The sequence below is a fragment of the Uranotaenia lowii genome, chromosome 1 (genome assembly GCF_029784155.1).
Source record: "Uranotaenia lowii strain MFRU-FL chromosome 1, ASM2978415v1, whole genome shotgun sequence".
Classification (NCBI taxonomy): Eukaryota; Metazoa; Arthropoda; class Insecta; order Diptera; family Culicidae; genus Uranotaenia; species Uranotaenia lowii.
In genome coordinates, this window is record NC_073691.1 from 47,556,059 (window position 1) to 47,577,013 (window position 20,955).

Below are 20,955 nucleotides of genomic sequence, written 5' to 3' on the forward strand. Positions count from 1 at the left end.
ACGACTGAAGAAAATGTTATTCAGTTTTGCAATGACAGTCGCTCAGAAAAATGTCATCGAATAATTCATCTCGATAACATTTTTGACTTGTAACAGTCGAAGATTCTGAAGGTCCTCTGACTGTCGGAATGACATTTTTGAATTTTAAATTGCATAGCTGTCATGGAAAAATTAAAAAAAAATGTCATGATTTTGACGATCATGAAGTTCAGGAAATCTGAAAAAATCAAAATGATCAGATTCAAACTTGCGACACATGAAAAGAAAGCAGAATAAATATTTAATTTCCCTCGTGACAATTGGAAAGTAACAGTAAAACAAAATTTATAAAATTAAAAAATTACATTTTATCCAGAACCACGATTCATGGTCTCGAATTAAAATCTTAATTTCAAATCAAGGTTTGAAAAACGAATTACAAATGATGTTCAAATACAAAATTTGGAATCACAATTACTATCAGAGCCGAAGCAGAATTAGCTTAATTTATAATTCATAATCCGAATGTTTATTTCAATTTCATATCTTTTGAACACAGAAAATCATTTTCACATAATGTGTAAAAATGTTTAAAAAGCAATACTTACGAGCAGGCTTCAGACGGCTCCTGAGGTGTCGCTCATAAGTGTAAGAGCAAAGCTTCACAAAGAGGTGTGGAACCCACACTCTTGTGAGTGACAAACCGCACACACTTTGCTCATGCTTCCCGAAATATAAATGTTTGTCACTCACTTCCATGAGTGATGTGTGCTTCGTAAAGCCTAGTCCACACTAGGCAACATGAACTGCGATTTTTGTTATGAGACGAACTTTGTTGTCTGTTGTTGTTGTTGGAAACCTGAGACGGTGTCAGCGTCTCCCGAAGAAAATGGGAGACGCTGAGACCGTCTCGAGACGAACCGTCTCCTAGTGTGGACTAGGCTTAAGTGTTTCTCTTAGAGTGTTCTCTTATACCGTATTTGTTTTCACCACCCGAAAGTGTTGCACCTTCCAAGCTGAAAACGAGCATGAATCGAGTTTTGCACTAATCTTTGTTGGTGTGCGTGAAATCGGCAGTGTCAACAGAAAACATCAAGCTGTCAAAAATCCATTACAACTGGTATTTGTTTTCGTTTGACTTCGAAAATTGAAATGAAATTATCTTTAGTTGATCATTATCTTTTAAATAATATGAAAATTTTAGCATGAATTTATATATTATGTTGAATTGTGAAGATTTCAGATTTATTTTGCTTGGTAGATTCGCCTCTGGCTCTGATGATAACTGCAATACCGGCTGATTCTGGGTGGTCTATGTTTGCTGCTGCTAGACTGCAGACCCCATCTTGAAGGTTCCGGTATTTTGAACGTTTATTCCTCGCAAATACCTCGAGTACCTATTTCCATTTCAGATGACAAAAGAAAAATTCTTGGAAGTCAAATTGGCGAACTCAGATCGCGGAAGTCGGGGGAGGAAATTTTGCTAACAGACCGAAACGAACGAAATTCAAGCTCCCAATGCGGGTTTAGTCTCGAACTACCAGTTTTGAAGGACAACGGGTGGGAATCCTTGGCGCAACCGAGCATCGTCACCCTAAAGCACAGCTCGAAGCAGAGTAGCTTCGATGCAGCTGAACGCTTTTGCTGTGGAGACCAACTTATAGGACCCTCCCGAACAAGAAAACTTTTCGGTTTGGGGGATTCCACCAGATCTTTGGGTTGGCCTTTTTGCACTCGGATTTGCTGCTCTTTTTCGGCATCGCCTGGAACCGATTGCAGCAAACCTTCTGGGCACATTTCTTCTTGGGAGCGTTGTTTGCTTTGGAACGTGCCATCCAGGTGAAATTTTTTAAAAACAAAAAATTATAATAAACATTAATAATAAATGTCTCAAAAAAGCAAATAGAACAAGAGTACAGGAAAAAATATTGAATAAAAGTTTCGTCATTTGGTATATTTTTATAATTTAATCCAAAGTACACCTAATCCAATTTAGAAATATAATAATTTACAACATGCATTCCTTATACTCGATAACAACCTCATCGACCTGTCTGGCCCAATGTTTCCGTAGAAAATCTGTCACAACGGGTGCCACCAATTCCGGATCGGTCAAATGAATGTGATGGGAACCTTTCAGATACTTCACGCGGAACATGGAATTTTGCTTCTTAAGTATGGCGACCATTTCATCGAAGCCTTCTTTGGAACCAGGATAGGGTGAATCGATGGCCTTGATCACCAGCTGTGGCACCTTGATTTGCTTTGTCAGAGCGTAGTTCACTTTATCCGACCATCCGGGAATGTTGTTGTACTTTATTCGGTTATCACGATCAAAATAATATTTGCCGGGAAATTTCTTGGACGGTTTGATGTTTCTTTGCAGTAAATATGGACCAGTTTCTCTCGTTACAGACAGATTCCATGGTTCCTTCAAACAAACGATCCAGCATGTCCTCATACGTGTAGGCTGGTGGTTCCGATCTTTCGCGATTCCTTTTATCGGCTTCAAGCAACTTATTGGCCATCACAGTAGCCCAAGAAATAAATCTTTTCGGGTAATATGACTGCGGTTTAAGGGCATCAATTACAATCAGAAACTCCACCTTATCTGGAAACATTGACGTGAACATGAAAGCTATGATTGCTCCCATAGAATGCCCCATCATTGCCATCTTATCCCACCGATATTCGTTCATTATGTGCAACAGAGGCGGAAACGGCACTGGTATTGAATCCGGAACAAGTTTCCGTTCTTCGGGATAATAAAGAGAAAAAACAGCTCGAACGCAATTTTCGCGGTATAGAAATAAACCAACCATTTGATATTTGTTTACATCGGGAAGCACGTGCTGTCAAATTCATGATAGTATTGGTGAGAGCGCAAGCAACACCGAATATTTTCAGAGTGTTCCACCGTCCACTTTATGGTGCACTACCAGTGGACTACTCATCCTGAAAACGAGCATGAAAACAGCAAAAAGTACACTACCGGTAGTGCCCCGGTGCACCACCACACGAAAACGAATTCTCTATTAGTGTTAACACTCAGGGAAGTTAAGTGTGTTTTAGGAAACTGTCTTTTTATCGTAACAAAAATAAAGACGCACAGAAAGCACAGCTCGCAAGCTGTCGTGCAGAGGTTCATATTCAAATGGTTTTATGAAATTCATGTAATGTAAAGTAATCGTTTACATCTTCACACAATCCAGGGTTGCGAGGTTGTTTCGTCAAAAATCAGGACCATTCATAGCAAAAAATCAGAATTTTTCATGAAATCTTTTGATGCATAGGAATCACAAGCAGCTCTGCTTATATTGCATAAACAAAGGAGGAATCCAGGTGCTGTAAACGCCTTGATTTAAGCAATAGCAGTTAGCAGTTTCTTGGCTGGCTTGCAGTTCATATCGAAAAACACCATTTACATATCATCTGAACCGAAGATTACCATCTGTTAAATGGGTTTTACTATATCAATACATACTACTCGATTTTCTCAAAGTTTAGCTATAAATTCGATTATATCTGAGATGTTTTTATGGAAATCAGGACAATTCAGGACATTTTAGTGACCAATTTTTAAAAATCAGGACAACGCAAGATTTTTTGAAAAATCAGGAAAAATCCGTATAAAATGAGATAAGATCTCGTAATGAAAATCCTCCTTCAACATGAAAACAATATTTGGGAGGCCCGACATGAAAAAAATTTAAGGTATTGATTGGCCATGGGCGCGCTCGCAATCCCGGTATACGATTTCTCATGTGTTAAACAGAGAAAGCGATAGCCTTCACTGGGGCTTGTGATATAGCTCAGTTGGCAAGTCTGTTGTCTCCTGAGCCGATGTCCGTGAGTTCGAGCCCGAGAGTAAACATCGAACACAGTTGTACCAGATAAGTTTTTCAATAACTATCCGCCAACTGTAACGTTGATAAAGTCGCGAATGCCATAAAGATGGTAAAACGACTATAATCTAAACAAAAAAAAAAGATAGCCTTCACTCCCATTTCACCCCGAATAGCTGTCATTCTTATGGGAATCCGTGTAAGAGTAAAGAGTAAGCTTTATTCTTTTTAGCAGGCACAAGCCCAATTTATTCGAAGCAATCAACTAACGCATTAAAAATTTGACGAAATGGATTATATGCCGTATCGTTTTTTGATGACACGTTTTTAATAAATAGAAAACAAGTAGTAAAAAGGAAACATTTTATTTATACTTTATTAGGAGAGTAGACATTGATTTTAAGTTGGGGTTTTATTTCAAGAAAGTCATTTTTCAAGATTTGATTTGAATGGATTACATATTTAGATGTGTTGCAACGCACACAGGAGTATATAAACAAAGCAGGTCATCCCGCAATGAAATGAACGAAATCTAAAAATAAAAAAAAATGCAACTTAGCGTTTTTGAAAGTTGCAAATTTGGACCTAAATATTCGTGAAGAGATTGCCCCTGGTCTAGATAGTAAAAAGGATTTCAGAAGAATAAAACAGCTTGTAATTAAATTCCAATTTTTAAACCAAATGTATTAGATTCATTTATTCCGATTTGATATTATTATCTATTGTTTTACCTTCGAAAAAAACAGCAATAGATGAACCAAAGCGAACAACACCATCAATTCATTACTTGGACGCACTATGTGTACACTTTCAGAGTGCTCTTTGGGAGACGCACTTATAGAGTACTCATTCAATTTTGAGTGTGGCGTGAGTGAAGAAAAAAGCTCTCCGTGTGTATCGTCACTCTGCTCCTATTGACCACTCTTGCTCCGCTCACAACAACATTTAAAGAGCGGAGCAGAAATTTACAACGTTCTTGTACGGCTCTGAGATGCGTCCGAAGCCTGCTTACGAGTTTCAATTCTAAATTAAGAATGAGATTACCATCTACTCAAACGTTAAAAACAGAAACTGTTATCAAACTGCTCTTCTTAGTGTCACAAAAGTTACATTCGAAAACAATAACTCAAAATTCAGATTAAATGTTCAAATCAAACACAGAATCAGTAATGATTTAAAAAGTTTCAGATTAGAAATCTTAATAAGTTTAGAACCTTGCACAAAAATCTAGAGTTCTCAAAACTTGTGGCGGGCCATGAAAAAAACCAGGAAATACTGAACAACCAATACAAGACTTGAATATCTCAATAAGTTTAATCTCTATTGTTAAATCCAAAAGATAAATTTTAAAACCTGGATCCTAGAAATATTTATTTTTAGAGAATCACTCAATGAAATTCGCAATCAAACTATGAGAATGTTTTTTATGAATTCTATTTGAGAATTAATTGTTAGAAAATAATATGCTGAGTTCAGGATATTAATTTCAGTAGAAGTTAATTTAAAAAAGAGCAACCTATCTTAACATTAAATGTACAAAATTTTGGTTAAATCAGAAATCTTAGCAAAAACAATTTTTTTTTATTTTTGAAAATTGATTTTCGGCAACAGGATATGAACCGAAGCAAATTTCAATATTAATTGAAAAAATTAACATTGGTTTCGAACAACTCATACCCATACTTTTGCTTTTAAAGTGAGAATTATAGGTTGTAAAGTTTTATTTATTTAATTAACAGCAAAGCTCGAAAAAACATGACATTCAAATGTTGTTCAGGGTTTTTTTCACTTTCTTCCCAATTCACGACTTTTACCTGGATAATGAAAATGACTTGAAATTACACGCTGTCAGAAAATGCAAAAGATGGAGATCAAGTATCCCCATTCTCCCCTAAAGACAGTCATGGTGTATAACCAATTTATAGAAAATTCTGAATTCAACAACAAGCATAAATTTTGACTCATAAAGATACAGGTATTCTGCTTCCTCCTTTTTAGCTTAGCTGAATTAATTCTTCATTCTGCCTCCTAATCTGTAGGATAGACAAGGGCATAATGGCCACCTTAAGGAAAACCATTATTTAACCATAGAAAACAGCTATAATATATGAATTATATCATTGTTTCGTGTTTATACACTCAAATAGTCTATTGCCTGATTGGATAAAACTTGAAAAAGTAGATAAAAATGTTTAAAAATGTATTTTAAATTTTTTGCCGAAAGCTGAAAACCTGTCACTGTAGGGGCATAATGAGACCCCCCCCCCCCCACTGGGGCAGTATAAGCACCATTAATCGGGGCACGATGAGCGTTTTATAGCAGCGAATTCGACTCGATGAAGTCAACTGAATAAAAGAGCTTCAACTTGACTTGTATCGTTAGACGATTTGGCCTATTGGTAAGGTGTCGGAGAGGTTATGAGTAGACTCGAGTTCTATTACTGGTCAAGGTGGTTTTTTTTTTCTTTCCTGATCGATGCATTTTGCACTAAACGGTGAGGCGTAGATTCATCAAACAAAGCAATAAAAAAATAATCTAGGTTTGTTTGTAGAATTCAAAGAATTAACACATGCTCATACATTATGTTTCTGGTGTTTTGTTTGACGGATGATGCTACTAGCTGTATAATGTAACAATAAAAAAATCAATCATGAATGGTATGTGAAAAATAATTCCCTCGAACAGGAATCGCACTCGAGTCTACTGATTATTTCTCCGACACCTTACCAATAGGCCAGATCGACAGATGAAACAAGTTAAGCTGTAGCTCTGTTATTCAGCTGACTTTATCGAGTGGAATCCACTGCTAGATTCCCCGGCAGAAAACGCTCATCGTGCCTCGATTAATAGCCCTGTTCGCCCCAGGTCAACCAATTTAAGTAAAAACGCGTTTTAAAATTGATTAAAGTGAAAAATCAAAAAATTTATGATAATGAAAATTGAGAAACAATGTGTAAATCATATTGCAGTGCGTACATTTCATATCAAGATGATTTAAAGGTCATAAAAGCTTATTTGGTGGTGCTCAAAAATTATAATATTTTCGTCACTTGAGAACCTAGCTGGTTATTATTTCATATTTCTGTAAAGATGATAAGGATATTTCTTTTTTGGTGAAAAATTAATTACTATAGGTAGAACGAAACAAATGCTCATGAAAATTTGTTTAAGAAAACACGTACTTTAGAAAAAAGGAGTGCTTATTATGCCCTGGGTGCTCGTTATGCCCTTATCTCCCCTAGTTGAAATTTTGACCAAAGTTCGCTGAAAATAAATTAAATTAAACTTCACAAAATGTTCCAAGAATTTCGCATGCTGCCAAATATCGATAACTGTCCCGTAGCAGAAACACATTTGCCTATCGATATTTAGCATGCGTCTGATTAAGCATGCAGCACGTGTTATGCCCTTTCGTCGATACCTATATAGTAGGATTTTAGATGCGTCAGTCTAGATTTCGCGTCACCCCGAATAATGGCATGTGGCAGCCGGAGAATTTGCTCTTGGTTGCATATTTTAAACAATCGGAGTCGCGAGCATTGGACTCTACTGACTAAGTATTTAGTGCTGCCATGATTTATGGATGATAACACGTTATGTCGTCGACATCAATTGAAAGACGTCAATTTGTTTAATACCTGATCAGAATATATGATGCTACGGCGATTGTGCTTTATGGCAGTGAATATCCATACAAGCATAAGTGAGCTCATTCTAGAGCTTTCCTGAAATTCTTGCTGATCAGATTTCATTTTCTCATAAACTACAACAATGGGAATCATAACAATTTTTATTTTATTATCTATTCTGCCTGAATATTTTCATCACCGTTCTCCATTAAACTTAACTTCTTTGTATATGACGTCATCGCTTTTTATGCCACGCAGCAATGAAGAATCGAATAAAAATCCCAGCCTGGACACTATTGGAACAATCAACACTAGAATCTTAAATCAGGGTTCGGTTTTTAATTTAAAAATAAAAAACTGAAAATTATAATTTAAAGAATAAACTGAAAAAATATGATCTGATTAGCCAAAGAGTAAGATGAGTGAGGATAAACCCTGAATAGCTGAAAAACCCTTTGAAATCAAATACCTTGTGATAACAAAATATGTGTTTTTGGAACTGTCAGTTCAGCTAAGTGATATCTTTTCTGTCATCAAGTAACATTAAAAAAATTGATTTCCAATCCAAATCTATAAATCAAAAATTTATTTCACTTAGTGTGCAAGTAGGTAATAGAATTCCTTCCAACAAGGCAATTTTTTTTTATTATTTTGAATTTAGTTTATGATTGAAACTTGCAATGAAATAACTAATATAAGAAACTTGCAGGAAGGATTTCCCTGATCAATAATCAATAATCTTTTTTAAAGTTCTCAGCATTATTAAAATTCGCTCGCGTTTTCAAGTATTTAGGTTAACTTGTTTTGCTGCCAGACATGTTGAGAACATTTAGCGTCCATTACTAGGGGGCTCAAATTGAGACTTTTGGTGTAAAGGAGTGCGCCCCTATGTCTTAAAAAAAACCAAGCGATGAAAGTAAAAGGACCTAAATGGCTCCTCCTGGTGAGAAGATTCCAGATCCCTAGTTAGGCATTTAAATTTTAAGGGCTTATTTTGTATGTATCGAAGAGCTTTGCGATACCTTAAAAAAATCACTCAAATTTGTTTAATTTTTGAGGATATTCAACAATCTTTTTTTTCTTAGTTGAATTTTAACATTATTCAGAAGCTAACTATTTAAATGAATGCTCAACTTCAGTTTAAATGTCTTGAATATCAATATAGAATAGCCCAAGCAACCAAAAGTCGCGTTTTCACTTAACTCCGAACTCCGAAGTTCACATTTGGCTGAAAAAATGTTTTACGGGAACTTCAGGTGAGATACACGATTTCAAGAAAATTATTATTTAGTTGCTTTGTTCTATTCTACCTTTATTTTAGAACTTCATTACATCTGAATCGAATTAATTGAAATTTGAATCATTTGTTTGAAATAGTGACAATTTTCCAACGAAAATGGTTAATAAAATGAATGTTATAAAAAATTATGTTCACATTTTTTTTAATTTCCTTGTTCTTAGATGTTTTAGAAATAATTAAAAAAACTTTCTCGATGACTGCAAATTTTGACTTCTCAGAAAATTTTCATAAGTTTTCTCTTTGATTTTTTTTTAATATTTCCACGGAAATTCAGGAATTTGATCAAAATTCAAAGAAATTTTAAACCAGAATGAATCTCAGATTTTATTGAAAACAAAACGTTTTGCAGTTTTCTACATATGGAGATGTTAAATAAATTAAAAACGTTAAAATTAAAAAAAAATTCAAAACGCCCTTTTGTGATGTCAGAAATGAAATAGATATATCATTTTCAATTGAATTTTCTTAAAATTATCAAATTACTTTTTTTCCTCTAACTAAAGCATTGTATCTCTGAAATTCGAAAATCTAGGCAAAATCTTGATCCTTCATAAAGTTCAGGATAGTAAATATATTTTTAATAGGTTTCTAGTTTTTATGTAGGTTTTATATTTAATTTAATATTTGAGAATGAAACGAGCCATAGAACCAAAATTAGAGGCGATTAACCAAATCTGACGGAATATTTCATGATGCCAAAATTTTTAAAAACAGTTATTGAAACATATAGGTACACTAAAATAGCTGTTCTCTTTTCAATAATTAACTTTTTTTTGTCAAATCTGTAATTGGATTATAACTTTCAATTAAAACTAGCATTGTGTTAATGATTTGTATTGATGATTGGTATGAATCTTAAAATTCATCCAAGTTCGGGAACAAAATTCAAAATATGGTTTTTTAAATTAGGTATATCAGATGGCATTATGAAATTTGAATCTAAAACGAATACATACACATAAATTTATGACATTACTCATTTTTGAGATTCATAATTTATTTTTAACTGATGACTGATGATGAATTCAAAATCTGAGGTATGATACTTAAATCAGAATTCTATTTTTTTTTCAAATTCATATACTCGCTTCTGAAATCAAAATTTTGATACAAAATTTTAATTTTGATTTAGGATTAATGATTTTTCTTCGATCTTGAAAATATCTAGAACTAAATAAAACCTAATAGGCAAATTTGATAAACATAAACAATGATAATTTTTTATTGTTTAATTTGATTGATTCAAAATATATGTAAGGTACACTAGAGTAATTGTTTGGAATTTTTAAATATACTGAGTACCTAAATTAAAGCGTTTATATGCATTTATTTCAACCAGAGGTAGAAGTTTAACGCGTCTTTAAAACTTCGTGTTTTTTTTATCCTTATTATAAAAAAATGCTCTCGTTCTTGTTAAAAACGAATTAGATCGATCTATTAAAGATCGATCCTCAAGCTTCGATTTTAAGGTGAATCGATCCTACGACCGCCCGTCAGAATCAACTTGGAGATCGATCTTTTCCTAAAGATTGAATAATTCTAATTAAAACCCATTCCAGGCTACCTCTCAGCATTTCGGCAGTTCGTTATTTTCAGAATTTTCTTATAAAATACACCCTACACGCCACCCCCAAGATGTGGCGTACGCGTAACGACTTCATTAACTATTTTATCGAGAAATAAACTTTTGATATCAAAATGTAATGCTTTAAATTATGAATCAATTGATATTCCATTTAGATTGGTACGCTATTCAGATTATCTTTTATACACGTTTTAGAGGAACATTTTTTTTTTATTTTTTTATTTTTTTTATATTTTTTAGGATTTTTTGTTGATATTGTTCGGTGAAATAAATGACTATATGCTTTGTTCTTTTATGTTTCGATTTACTATTACTTTTCAATCATCTTCAGATACAAATTTCTATTCCCTTATCTATCCGCATGGGGCCACAGAAATAGACTATTTCTGTGGCCCCATGCGGATAGATAGGGGAATAGAAATTTGTATCTGAAGATGATTGAAAAGTAATAGTAAATCGAAACATAAAAGAACAAAGCATATAGTCATTTATTTCACCGAACAATATCAACAAAAAATCCTAAAATATAATCAAACGGTGATCGAAACACGTCGAAAATTTCATTTGGAACATTGCTCAAACAAATTTGTGACGTCATCGTGGAGTGGGTCTTAGATGGAGATGAAAATGGAAGGAGGAAAGCAATCGAAGAGGTAGTGTAAAATGTGTGCTAAGACTTTTGTGATGTGGACATCTTTAAACTTCTTGTGTGATTCTTGAATTAAAATACATCCTCTTAATTGAAATTATCTACCCAAATTAATTGTCTTAACTATGCTTTCTGTCAAAATCGGGACTTCCTATTGAAAGTGTATTTTAATGATTTTGATGAAATTTATTAAAAGGTAATCGAAAGAAAAAAAAACAAATTTATACCATTTATTTCAAAGTTTTAAATTTTTATATAAATCATGTTTCACAGCCAAAGGTAAAATAATTTTAAAAAAATTGTTGCCTTTCTATGTTTTACATGTCTGTTTTCGATTTGTAACTTAATAAAAAGGTAATTAAATTGAATTTTATTAACCCTTTAAACCCGCTTGTACACGAAATTTATTACAATCGTCATTAAAGCCAAGGCTAGAGGGGAGGATGGGGATACTTGATCCACTTTTCTAATGTTCATCATATCTTTTTGGGAAAAATTAGCAACTCGCCGTCTTTTGCATTTTCTGACAGCGTGTAATTTCAAGTTAATATGCTCCAAAAGTTAAAACGATACATAAACTCGTAGATAAACTAGAAGCATTTTCGTGAGACTGCCCTGACCCTAGACAAAAATCTAGTTAATCCCGAAGATAAAAGGTCCGTTAACTATTTTTTGCCATATTTGTTCTCATTTCACACATTGTAAGTATTTGACAAAGAGAACTCCAAAAGTTTGTCTACTATCCTTTAAGTCATTGCATACTTGAAAGCGCAATTTTCTGGTTTTTAGATAAACACAGTATTTTTAGTCCTTTTTAACAGATAATTACTGGATAAATATTAGTAATTGGACAAATATTGTAATTTTCATGATAACCAATGATAACGATCCATTCAGAAGAAAAATATATCATTTTGGACTCTAGGGATCAATCCCATAACATATATTTTGGAAAACTTCTTCTAAAAAAATTGAGAGTTTTCTATTGCTTTGAAAATATGGCATAATGAATTTCATATTATACTCTAACAATTGAAATTTTCAGTTAATTATTTTTATTGTAATTTTTTATGTGAGAAACATTTTTAAGTGATGAAAAAGTACTACAAACCACATTTTGATAAATTTTTCAAACGAAGTTCAATAACTCGCAAAATATTTTTTTTTAATTTGTTGAGATAACAGCATTGTTGTTTTGTTCTATTTGGCACATTTTTTTAGAACATTCGATATTTGTATGACATTCTTGTTCCCCAGAGATCAAGTGTCCTCACTCTCCCTTATACTATAAATCAGCTAATGATTATAAAAAAAACTTCTACAAATGGGTTCGATTTTTTAATTTTTTCGTTCAGTGCTATTTGAATCCATGAAAAACCATTTTTGAAATCTTTTAACTGTAGGCTAACACCTCATATAACATAATTACGGAAAAAGTCATAAAAAAATTTAAGAAAAAATCTGATTTTCACGTGAAAAAAACAGCATCTACCCCACACAGCACAGACAAGCTGTCCTTGTGGAAGGATTCATGAATAAAAAAACCGGATCATGTTCCGAACCTGCTTCATGGGCGGCAATTTTCAAGCTGTCCTCGTTTTCCGCAAAACTATCGTTGGTGGCAATTTCGGCATCAATTCGGCGCTTCACTCGACTGATAACGTTGTACTCATTGATGTCGCTCAGATTTACACTTCCGGGCAGTGTTCTGTTTCCCCCCAACAGGAAGCTCCAACTGGTGGGGGACTTTTTCTTGGTTCCATTATTTTCTTGGGAATTGGAACTTTGTCTGTCGTTTAATGAACACTGTTCCAGCTGACCATCACACTGGTGAAGGTTTCCCTCTTCCAGACAGTTGCTTGCAGTCACAGCAATTCCCAGAATCGTTATCAAACCACTGACATGCATTGTTGGGACACTTTTTGGAAAACTACTTTCATTGAACACTTTAGAGCACTTCACTCTTATTTTTGCAATTTGCAAGCAGAGGGTCGTTTTTTTTCTTCAATTCACAATTTGTTGTAACATTTTCTTATCCACTTTAAACACTAGTATTTATCACAGATACCGTAGCGATCATCATGAACTTAGTTACATCTTCGCAGTCGATTTGGAAGGCCTCTTTATATGTTTTCCATAAAACGTGCACTTCCTGAATTTTCCCAAAAGCCGACCAGGAGGAAATCCTTCTTCACGAAACTGATTATCCTTCCCCGCGAACAATTGAAAAAACCGAAAAACACTGCGGCGAACCACCGAAAAAAGAAAACACGCCGCGACGCCTCCACCAACGCGAGGCGACTTTTCCAAACGCGTTATCCGTCCGATTGCCCAGCGGAGACTGAATCAGGGGGAGGCAAACAGTTTCATTCCATGAATCCGGGGACTTTGTCGATTGATTCTCATGCGATCGCGTACTATGCTAGTAGTCTCGGGTGCGACTTTGTACTTGTTTGTAATGTACCTGCCTCGAAATAGTTGGGACTACTTACTATACGGCGAATAGTACACGTTGTACTTGCATTCTTGCACTTCACGTTATGTTGCTTAGAATTGAAAATGAAAGCTTAAGGTTTGTTCTTTATTTGGAGCTTAGTGTTAAATAAAACTATAATGATAGTTGTTGCATATTGAAATAAAATAAGACCCATATTAACATAAGCTGAAGTACTAGTGCTTTGATTACTACTTTCGAGAAAAAGTGCATTAACGTTTTCTTGGTGCTCGAATTTCTACACATTTTTCTAATTGTTGTTTCGAGCAATTTATATGGGACTAGCTAACCCGGCAAACATTGTTGAGCCTTTGAATTTTCACAAAAATAATGTTCATGTAAATGGAGGCTCACTAAACTCAATCAAAAAAAAAATAAAAAGCAGATTACATTTTATACTATCATATTTTATTTATGAAGAACTTAATCACCGATAGTTACGGTCGTTAATTAGTTAATCGATGTCTTTTTTAGTACACACTAAGATTGCATTTATTCCGCTCGGAACCACGACAATCTGAATTACAGGAAAACAGCTCGAATGATACTACACACTAAGATTGCCTTTATCTCGCTCGGGACCATGATTCTCCATATCACAGGAAAACTGCTCAATTCAAACGAAGTTCGAATGGGAACTCACCCTAATGTCGGGACGCTTCATGTCTCCTGAAATCTGAGACAAGCTTGCTACGAGAGCACAGGAACTCAAAGTATCCCCGTGAATTCAGGATAGTGTACGCCGGAAACACGGGAGGCCCAATTCTTGTCAAATTTTCTGTCTCTTGCTCTCCTGTATAAAAAAAACAACACGTTTGTTTTCTGTCGCTTTCAGGGCAAAAACCGCGAAACATTTTGACTCGTAATTTTTTTTGCAGTTTTCGTTTGTTGGTCGGTACTCGTGCAGAGTTAAAGTTTTGTTCGGCAGTAGTTTTTAGCAATTAGAGAAGTGAAAATCGTGAAAATATAGGTGAGGCCAGCGGATCAAATTCAGATAGTGCCTTCGTGCGACCGGTTCCAAGCTCCAAGTTCCAGCTCTTCCGGAAATCTTAAACGGAAACTTCACACGACTGGTAAGCTGATTCGATCGGGTGCCAAATACTTTCTACCTGGTTCAGGATCTTGGGCCATGGTTGACTGATTAACCTAGATTCAGTTGCTGGACACCAAACTCAAGGATTCGCCAGTGTCTGGCGTTTTAGTAAATATTGTAACAATTTGTTTTTTTTTTACAGGAGAACAGTCCCAGCGGGCGTGTTGTGTTGTGATAGTTCAAAATTGTCGACAATGCCAAAAGTTATAAATGAATAAATCAAAAAATTTATTGGTTAAAATATTTGGAAATAAATTTCAATTGTTTGGTTTATTCAAACATTGCATTGGAATTTGTAGCAGTCCGCATGTTCGAAAATTCACATTTACTCTCCGCCTTTAAGTAGGCCCAGTTTGTCCGCCCCTCGATCGATCTCGAACATAATATCGATTCGCGCGATCGACGGTTTGAGCAATGCGGTTCGATACGCTGAGGAGACGTTCATACATTCTCCCGCGAGGTGTTGAATTGTTTCAGTTAGAACCAATTAGCTACTGCGATTCTAATGCATAGCCGAAATTCTTATCTCTTGAGATAATCTCATAGAACTCTCAGGGATTATGAACTTCCGCCGAGGGCGTTTGTAGCAAGGTCGCTTTCCCTGTACTGAGAGCTCAAGGAGACGAAAACGTTCCTTGAGCGTGATTGGCAGTGGAAGTGCGTGTGGGCCGTGACTGATTGAGTCCGACTTTAAACTAGGTGCTTAGTTTAGGAAAGTGCGTGCCAAAAAAGTTAATTCTTGCGTGACAATATAGTCGAGAAAGGCACATATCTTTCCCCAGCGGGACCAATCCCGGACCACGCAGCAATCCGCTGCTTAAGTTTTCCCGCCACGCCGAGGACACCCGACGCCCGAATCCGTCGGAAGCGAGACGTTTCGTCACCATAACGTCTTGGGGGAGCGACGGGAGCTCCACGTGGCCGCGTGGGCCAATCGTTGTGTGCAGCCAATTATAAACCGACCCAGCAGCCGTTCAAGGTCGGTGCTAAGCAGCACAGCGGCGGTCGTCGACCTTTGACCGCAGGTCAAACGACACTCGACAGTTCGCTTGTCGAATTTCATCACCGCCAAGCGTCAGCCAACACCATCAGCGGGCGCTAAATCACCAGCCAGCACCTAGTATCGTCGGTGGTCGCCAAAATTGCCATCGAGGTCGCCGAATACTCGCCAGCCAGCATTCCGAGAGCATAATGACTCATCACCGCTAAGGAGTCGTAATCAACATCGCTAACAACTCTCATCTTCGACCAGCGAGGAACAGGATCGCAGCATTCGGTGAGTCCATTCTGATTGGAAAGCTTTTATGATCAACGAAGGGGTCGTCCATATTTAAGACCCGCGTTGATTTATGCTAGTATGCTAGCCGACGGCTAACATAGTCCCGTCACCGATGTAAAACCAGAAGTGAGGTCGAAATTCCCGTGACTTTGTTTAGGGAAACCCCTCTGGAAAACATAAAAGCCCGGGCGCGACAAGCTATGTTGCTATAAGCTTGTCGCCAAAGCACGCACGATCATAGGGATACCTTTAAGCGTTTTCTTTGAAGTTGCACGCAAGTAGGACTAGCTAGTTTAAGATGCCATAATACCAAATGCGGTAGGAAATAAAATTCATGAATTGTAATTGAAACTTGTAAATCCCTTTAATTATTGATTGAAGATTTTGACCATACTGGGGTAGTCTGGAGAAGGACCTGGGGGTTTCATGCGCAAATAAGCTGTCCTTTACAATCGGGGAATGGGAGGTCGTTAGCTCAGTGATGAGATTGCCAGGTATGGGCGATCTATAACTGAGGCGTTCTAAGGATTTTATGTTGATTGGTAGCAATTTCGTCATAATGTGTTAGTTTCGTCGCATTTTGGGTTAGCTATTTGGAGAGCCCTATCTGATCCGATCCTTAACCACTTTTAAGGACAATTTATGGACTCGCCCTCAGCGGAGTCTCACCGGGCATATTAAACCGTGGCGTACGATCTCCTAACGGAGTGGCGCTTAAGTCGTACGCCAGTAAGGGATCGGTCAGTGGCGGCTACATCGATCTTGCTTTCGGCTCCCTTCGAACGTCTGAATCTCTCCGTTGCTCTCGATCGTTGATCCTAGCCTCTGCAAAATCGATCCTCGCCTCCTCAACTCTAAGTTTCGGGTGCTGATCGTCGTTAGCTTTCGACCACATTTGGACGAGTTCGTTCTCAAGTTCCGCAATACGCCTGAGCAGTCTCGCTTTCTCTTCGTCGTCCTGGGATGTCGATGGTCTGATGTGTTTCGGGGTAGTTCCGGTTCTGCTTTCCCGATGACCTGGTTCCGCCTGATTACCTGGTTCAGGAAATCTTAAGGGACTGCCTCCAGTAGCTAAATTCGAATCACCATATTCGATCGTCGGTTCTAAAGTCTCTTGCTGCAATGGAACTGCCATGCTGTCTGGGTAAAGGGTCTTCTTTTGAACTGGCTTGTCAGGACAGAATCTTGTCAACATTTGTCGAATTTCGTTCGTGAGCTCCTTGACCATACCAAGCGATGGCTGATCTGTAGCGCGACATCTGCTCGCTCTCAAGAAGTAATGCTTAAGGCGCGAAATAGAAGCTTCATCCAGTCGGTTCTCCAATTTCCTTCCAAGTTCGTTGATTTTTCCCGCAATATAATCGAACTCCTGATCTATGGTGTACGGTGAAGTCCACTCTCGGTTCTCCCTTACGTCCTCGTGAAAAAGTCTGCGGAGCAACCTACGTTTCTCTTCTTGGTCGGTACCTAGCTCTTTTTCGTCATAAACCGATTTTCGGATCAGAAGCTCATAACTAACTTCCTCTTCCGTTAGATGGTCAGCTTTGGGGAATTTGTGTGCCATTTTTATTATTATGTTAACACTTAATTTATAATGTAACACCAGATAGTTTTCACTTCACTTCATAAACGATTGATTACGCGATAATAATAAATTTCATTGAACAAGAAACATAAATAATGTACAATTTAATAAACTATCTAAATTAAAGATTAAATTACTAATTAGTACGTTTAGATGTGATTAAATATCAACATATAAACAGAAAATAACTAATCACTGAATAAATATAACTCAATTTCACAATATCACTAATCCACGAAAATAAATCTAAAAACGTGAATCAATAAATAACAAAATATGTAAAGAAGTACGAAATTAAATTAGTAAACAATTATCTAATTAAATAAGCTATCAATAAATTAATAAACTAGGAAGAAACAAAAACTATAATTAACAAGTAACTAATAGAAAAAATAAATAAACTCTAATTTAATAATTTACTAATAACTATAGAAATAAATAAATAACTATTTACAACTTTAATACACAAGATATCAATTTCCAAGTTAAATTTAATTGTGGAATATTTTAAATCAATAAGTTCTCGCCACAATAATGTTTATCACACAGCCTTGAATAATTAATGGCTGAATTATATCGATTTCAAGATTATCACAGTTTGAGTAACGTTTTAATAAACAACTGTAATGACGAATTAGTTACTATTATACTAATAATAAATAACGAATAACCTTACAATGCACTAGAATAATGAATAACGATAATACAGAAACAGCAATATAAATAACGATGAACAATTATCATAAATTAACACCCACACTGTAAATAAGTAGCTCAATTTTACTCACGATATATTCTATAATATTTTATTCTATATTGGTTAATTTTGTTTCTTTTTTTTACTTCCAGATAAGTTTCATAACCGGAAGAAAGTGTGAGATGTTCAATTAAACAACACGCAGAACAATACTGATAATACCAGTATACAGATCCCAAAATATAATAAAGTCAACTTGATTTCATAATATTTCTACTCAATGAACCAAAAAAAAAACGAAATTCCTAATCATAAGTACCATAAATATTGTACCTTATAATCTCCGAAAATACCAAGCCTATATGGGGCTGAATAGTCATAAGTCCTTTAGATAATTCATCTAATTAGTAGATGAAGATAGTCTTCCAACCAATGTTGAAATCATTTAGCAAGTAGTTTGTACAGTTCTGAGAATGCTCTCAAATATTTATATTGTATTTTTCGATAGTTTTCGTTTAGGTGTTTTTTTTTGCAGCTAAATTATTGTCCTCACAAAACTGTATCTTTTTCTTGATTTCGACATAATATACTGTAATCAAAAATGTATAGATTTATTCTTTTCTAACAAAGAAATTCAACAACTTTTGGGTACTAATATGTAACCCTTTCTCCAAAGAAACTCAATATTAAGTTCAACGCTAAAGCGAAATCTCCACAAAAAAATACCTTTAAGTTGGGCGCCAAGATGTAGCCGCCACTGACCGATCCCTTACTGGCGTACGACTTAAGCGCCACTCCGTTAGGAGATCGTACGCCACGGTTTAATATGCCCGGTGAGACTCCGCTGAGGGCGAGTCCATAAATTGTCCTTAAAAGTGGTTAAGGATCGGATCAGATAGGGCTCTCCAAATAGCTAACCCAAAATGCGACGAAACTAACACATTATGACGAAATTGCTACCAATCAACATAAAATCCTTAGAACGCCTCAGTTATAGATCGCCCATACCTGGCAATCTCATCACTGAGCTAACGACCTCCCATTCCCCGATTGTAAAGGACAGCTTATTTGCGCATGAAACCCCCAGGTCCTTCTCCAGACTACCCCAGTATGGTCAAAATCTTCAATCAATAATTAAAGGGATTTACAAGTTTCAATTACAATTCATGAATTTTATTTCCTACCGCATTTGGTATTATGGCATCTTAAACTAGCTAGTCCTACTTGCGTGCAACTTCAAAGAAAACGCCTAAAGGTATCCCTATAATCGTGCGTGCTTTGGCGACAAGCTTATAGCAACATAGCTTGTCGCGCCCGGGCTTTTATGTTTTCCAGAGGGGTTTCCCTAAACAAAGTCACGGGAATTTCGACCTCACTTCTGGTTTTACATCGGTGACGGGACTATGTTAACCGTCGGCTAGCATACTAGCATAAATCAACGCGGGTCTTAAATATGGACGACCCCTTCGTTGATCATAAAAGCTTTCCAATCAGAATGGACTCACCGAATGCTGCGATCCTGTTCCTCGCTGGTCGAAGATGAGAGTTGTTAGCGATGTTGATTACGACTCCTTAGCGGTGATGAGTCATTATGCTCTCGGAATGCTGGCTGGCGAGTATTCGGCGACCTCGATGGCAATTTTGGCGACCACCGACGATACTAGGTGCTGGCTGGTGATTTAGCGCCCGCTGATGGTGTTGGCTGACGCTTGGCGGTGATGAAATTCGACAAGCGAACTGTCGAGTGTCGTTTGACCTGCGGTCAAAGGTCGACGACCGCCGCTGTGCTGCTTAGCACCGACCTTGAACGGCTGCTGGGTCGGTTTATAATTGGCTGCACACAACGATTGGCCCACGCGGCCACGTGGAGCTCCCGTCGCTCCCCCAAGACGTTATGGTGACGAAACGTCTCGCTTCCGACGGATTCGGGCGTCGGGTGTCCTCGGCGTGGCGGGAAAACTTAAGCAGCGGATTGCTGCGTGGTCCGGGATTGGTCCCGCTGGGGAAAGATATGTGCCTTTCTCGACTATATTGTCACGCAAAAATTAACTTTTTTGGCACGCACTTTCCTAAACTAAGCACCTAGTTTAAAGTCGGACTCAATCAGTCACGGCCCACGCGCACTTCCACTGCCAATCACGCTCAAGGAACGTTTTCGTCTCCTTGAGCTCTCAGTACAGGGAAAGCGACCTTGCTACAAACGCCCTCGGCGGAAGTTCATAATCCCTGAGAGTTCTATGAGATTATCTCAAGAGATAAGAATTTCGGCTATGCATTAGAATCGCAGTAGCTAATTGGTTCTAACTGAAACAATTCAACACCTCGCGGGAGAATGTATGAACGTCTCCTCAGCGTATCGAACCGCATTGCTTAAACCGTCGATCGCGCGAATCGATATTATGTTCGAGATCGATCGAGGGGCGGACAAACTGGGCCTACTTAAAGGCGGAGAATAAATGTGAATTTTCGAACATGCGGACGTTTAATAACAGAAAATAAACAAGGGGATTCCTTAATTCACTACAAATCTCAGGAGATTGCTGTTTCGAGCTCCCAGAACTGTTTCAAAACTCCCTGCAAATTACAGGAAAACATCGTTCAGAGTCTACAGGTGATTTTGACAGTTGTTTTCCTTAGCTGTTTTTCTGTCCTGAAATCGTCCTGTAATTTCAGCTTTTGAAATACAGGACGAAATCTTTCCGACCACAGGCGAAAGATTAAGTGTGTAGAACTGTCAAAAATCCACATGTTTTCCTGATGCACGGAGAGATTGTTAGTTCTCCTGAAATTCGGAGGTAGTTTTTCTCGAATGCTCAGGA

At 36.8% G+C, this 20,955-nt stretch overlaps 1 protein-coding gene across 1 annotated transcript in view; it reads right to left on the reverse strand.

Annotated features, from left to right (window-relative positions):
- LOC129749880 (nose resistant to fluoxetine protein 6) overlaps positions 1-13,315 on the reverse strand; it is a 43,539-nt gene extending 30,224 nt beyond the window's left edge. The window contains exon 1 of the mRNA XM_055744990.1: positions 12,551-13,315. Within this exon, the coding sequence (XP_055600965.1) occupies positions 12,551-12,896 (346 nt within the window). The 5' untranslated portion in view covers positions 12,897-13,315. The remainder of the gene's footprint in view (positions 1-12,550) is intronic.
- Positions 13,316-20,955: the final 7,640 nt, after the last annotated feature.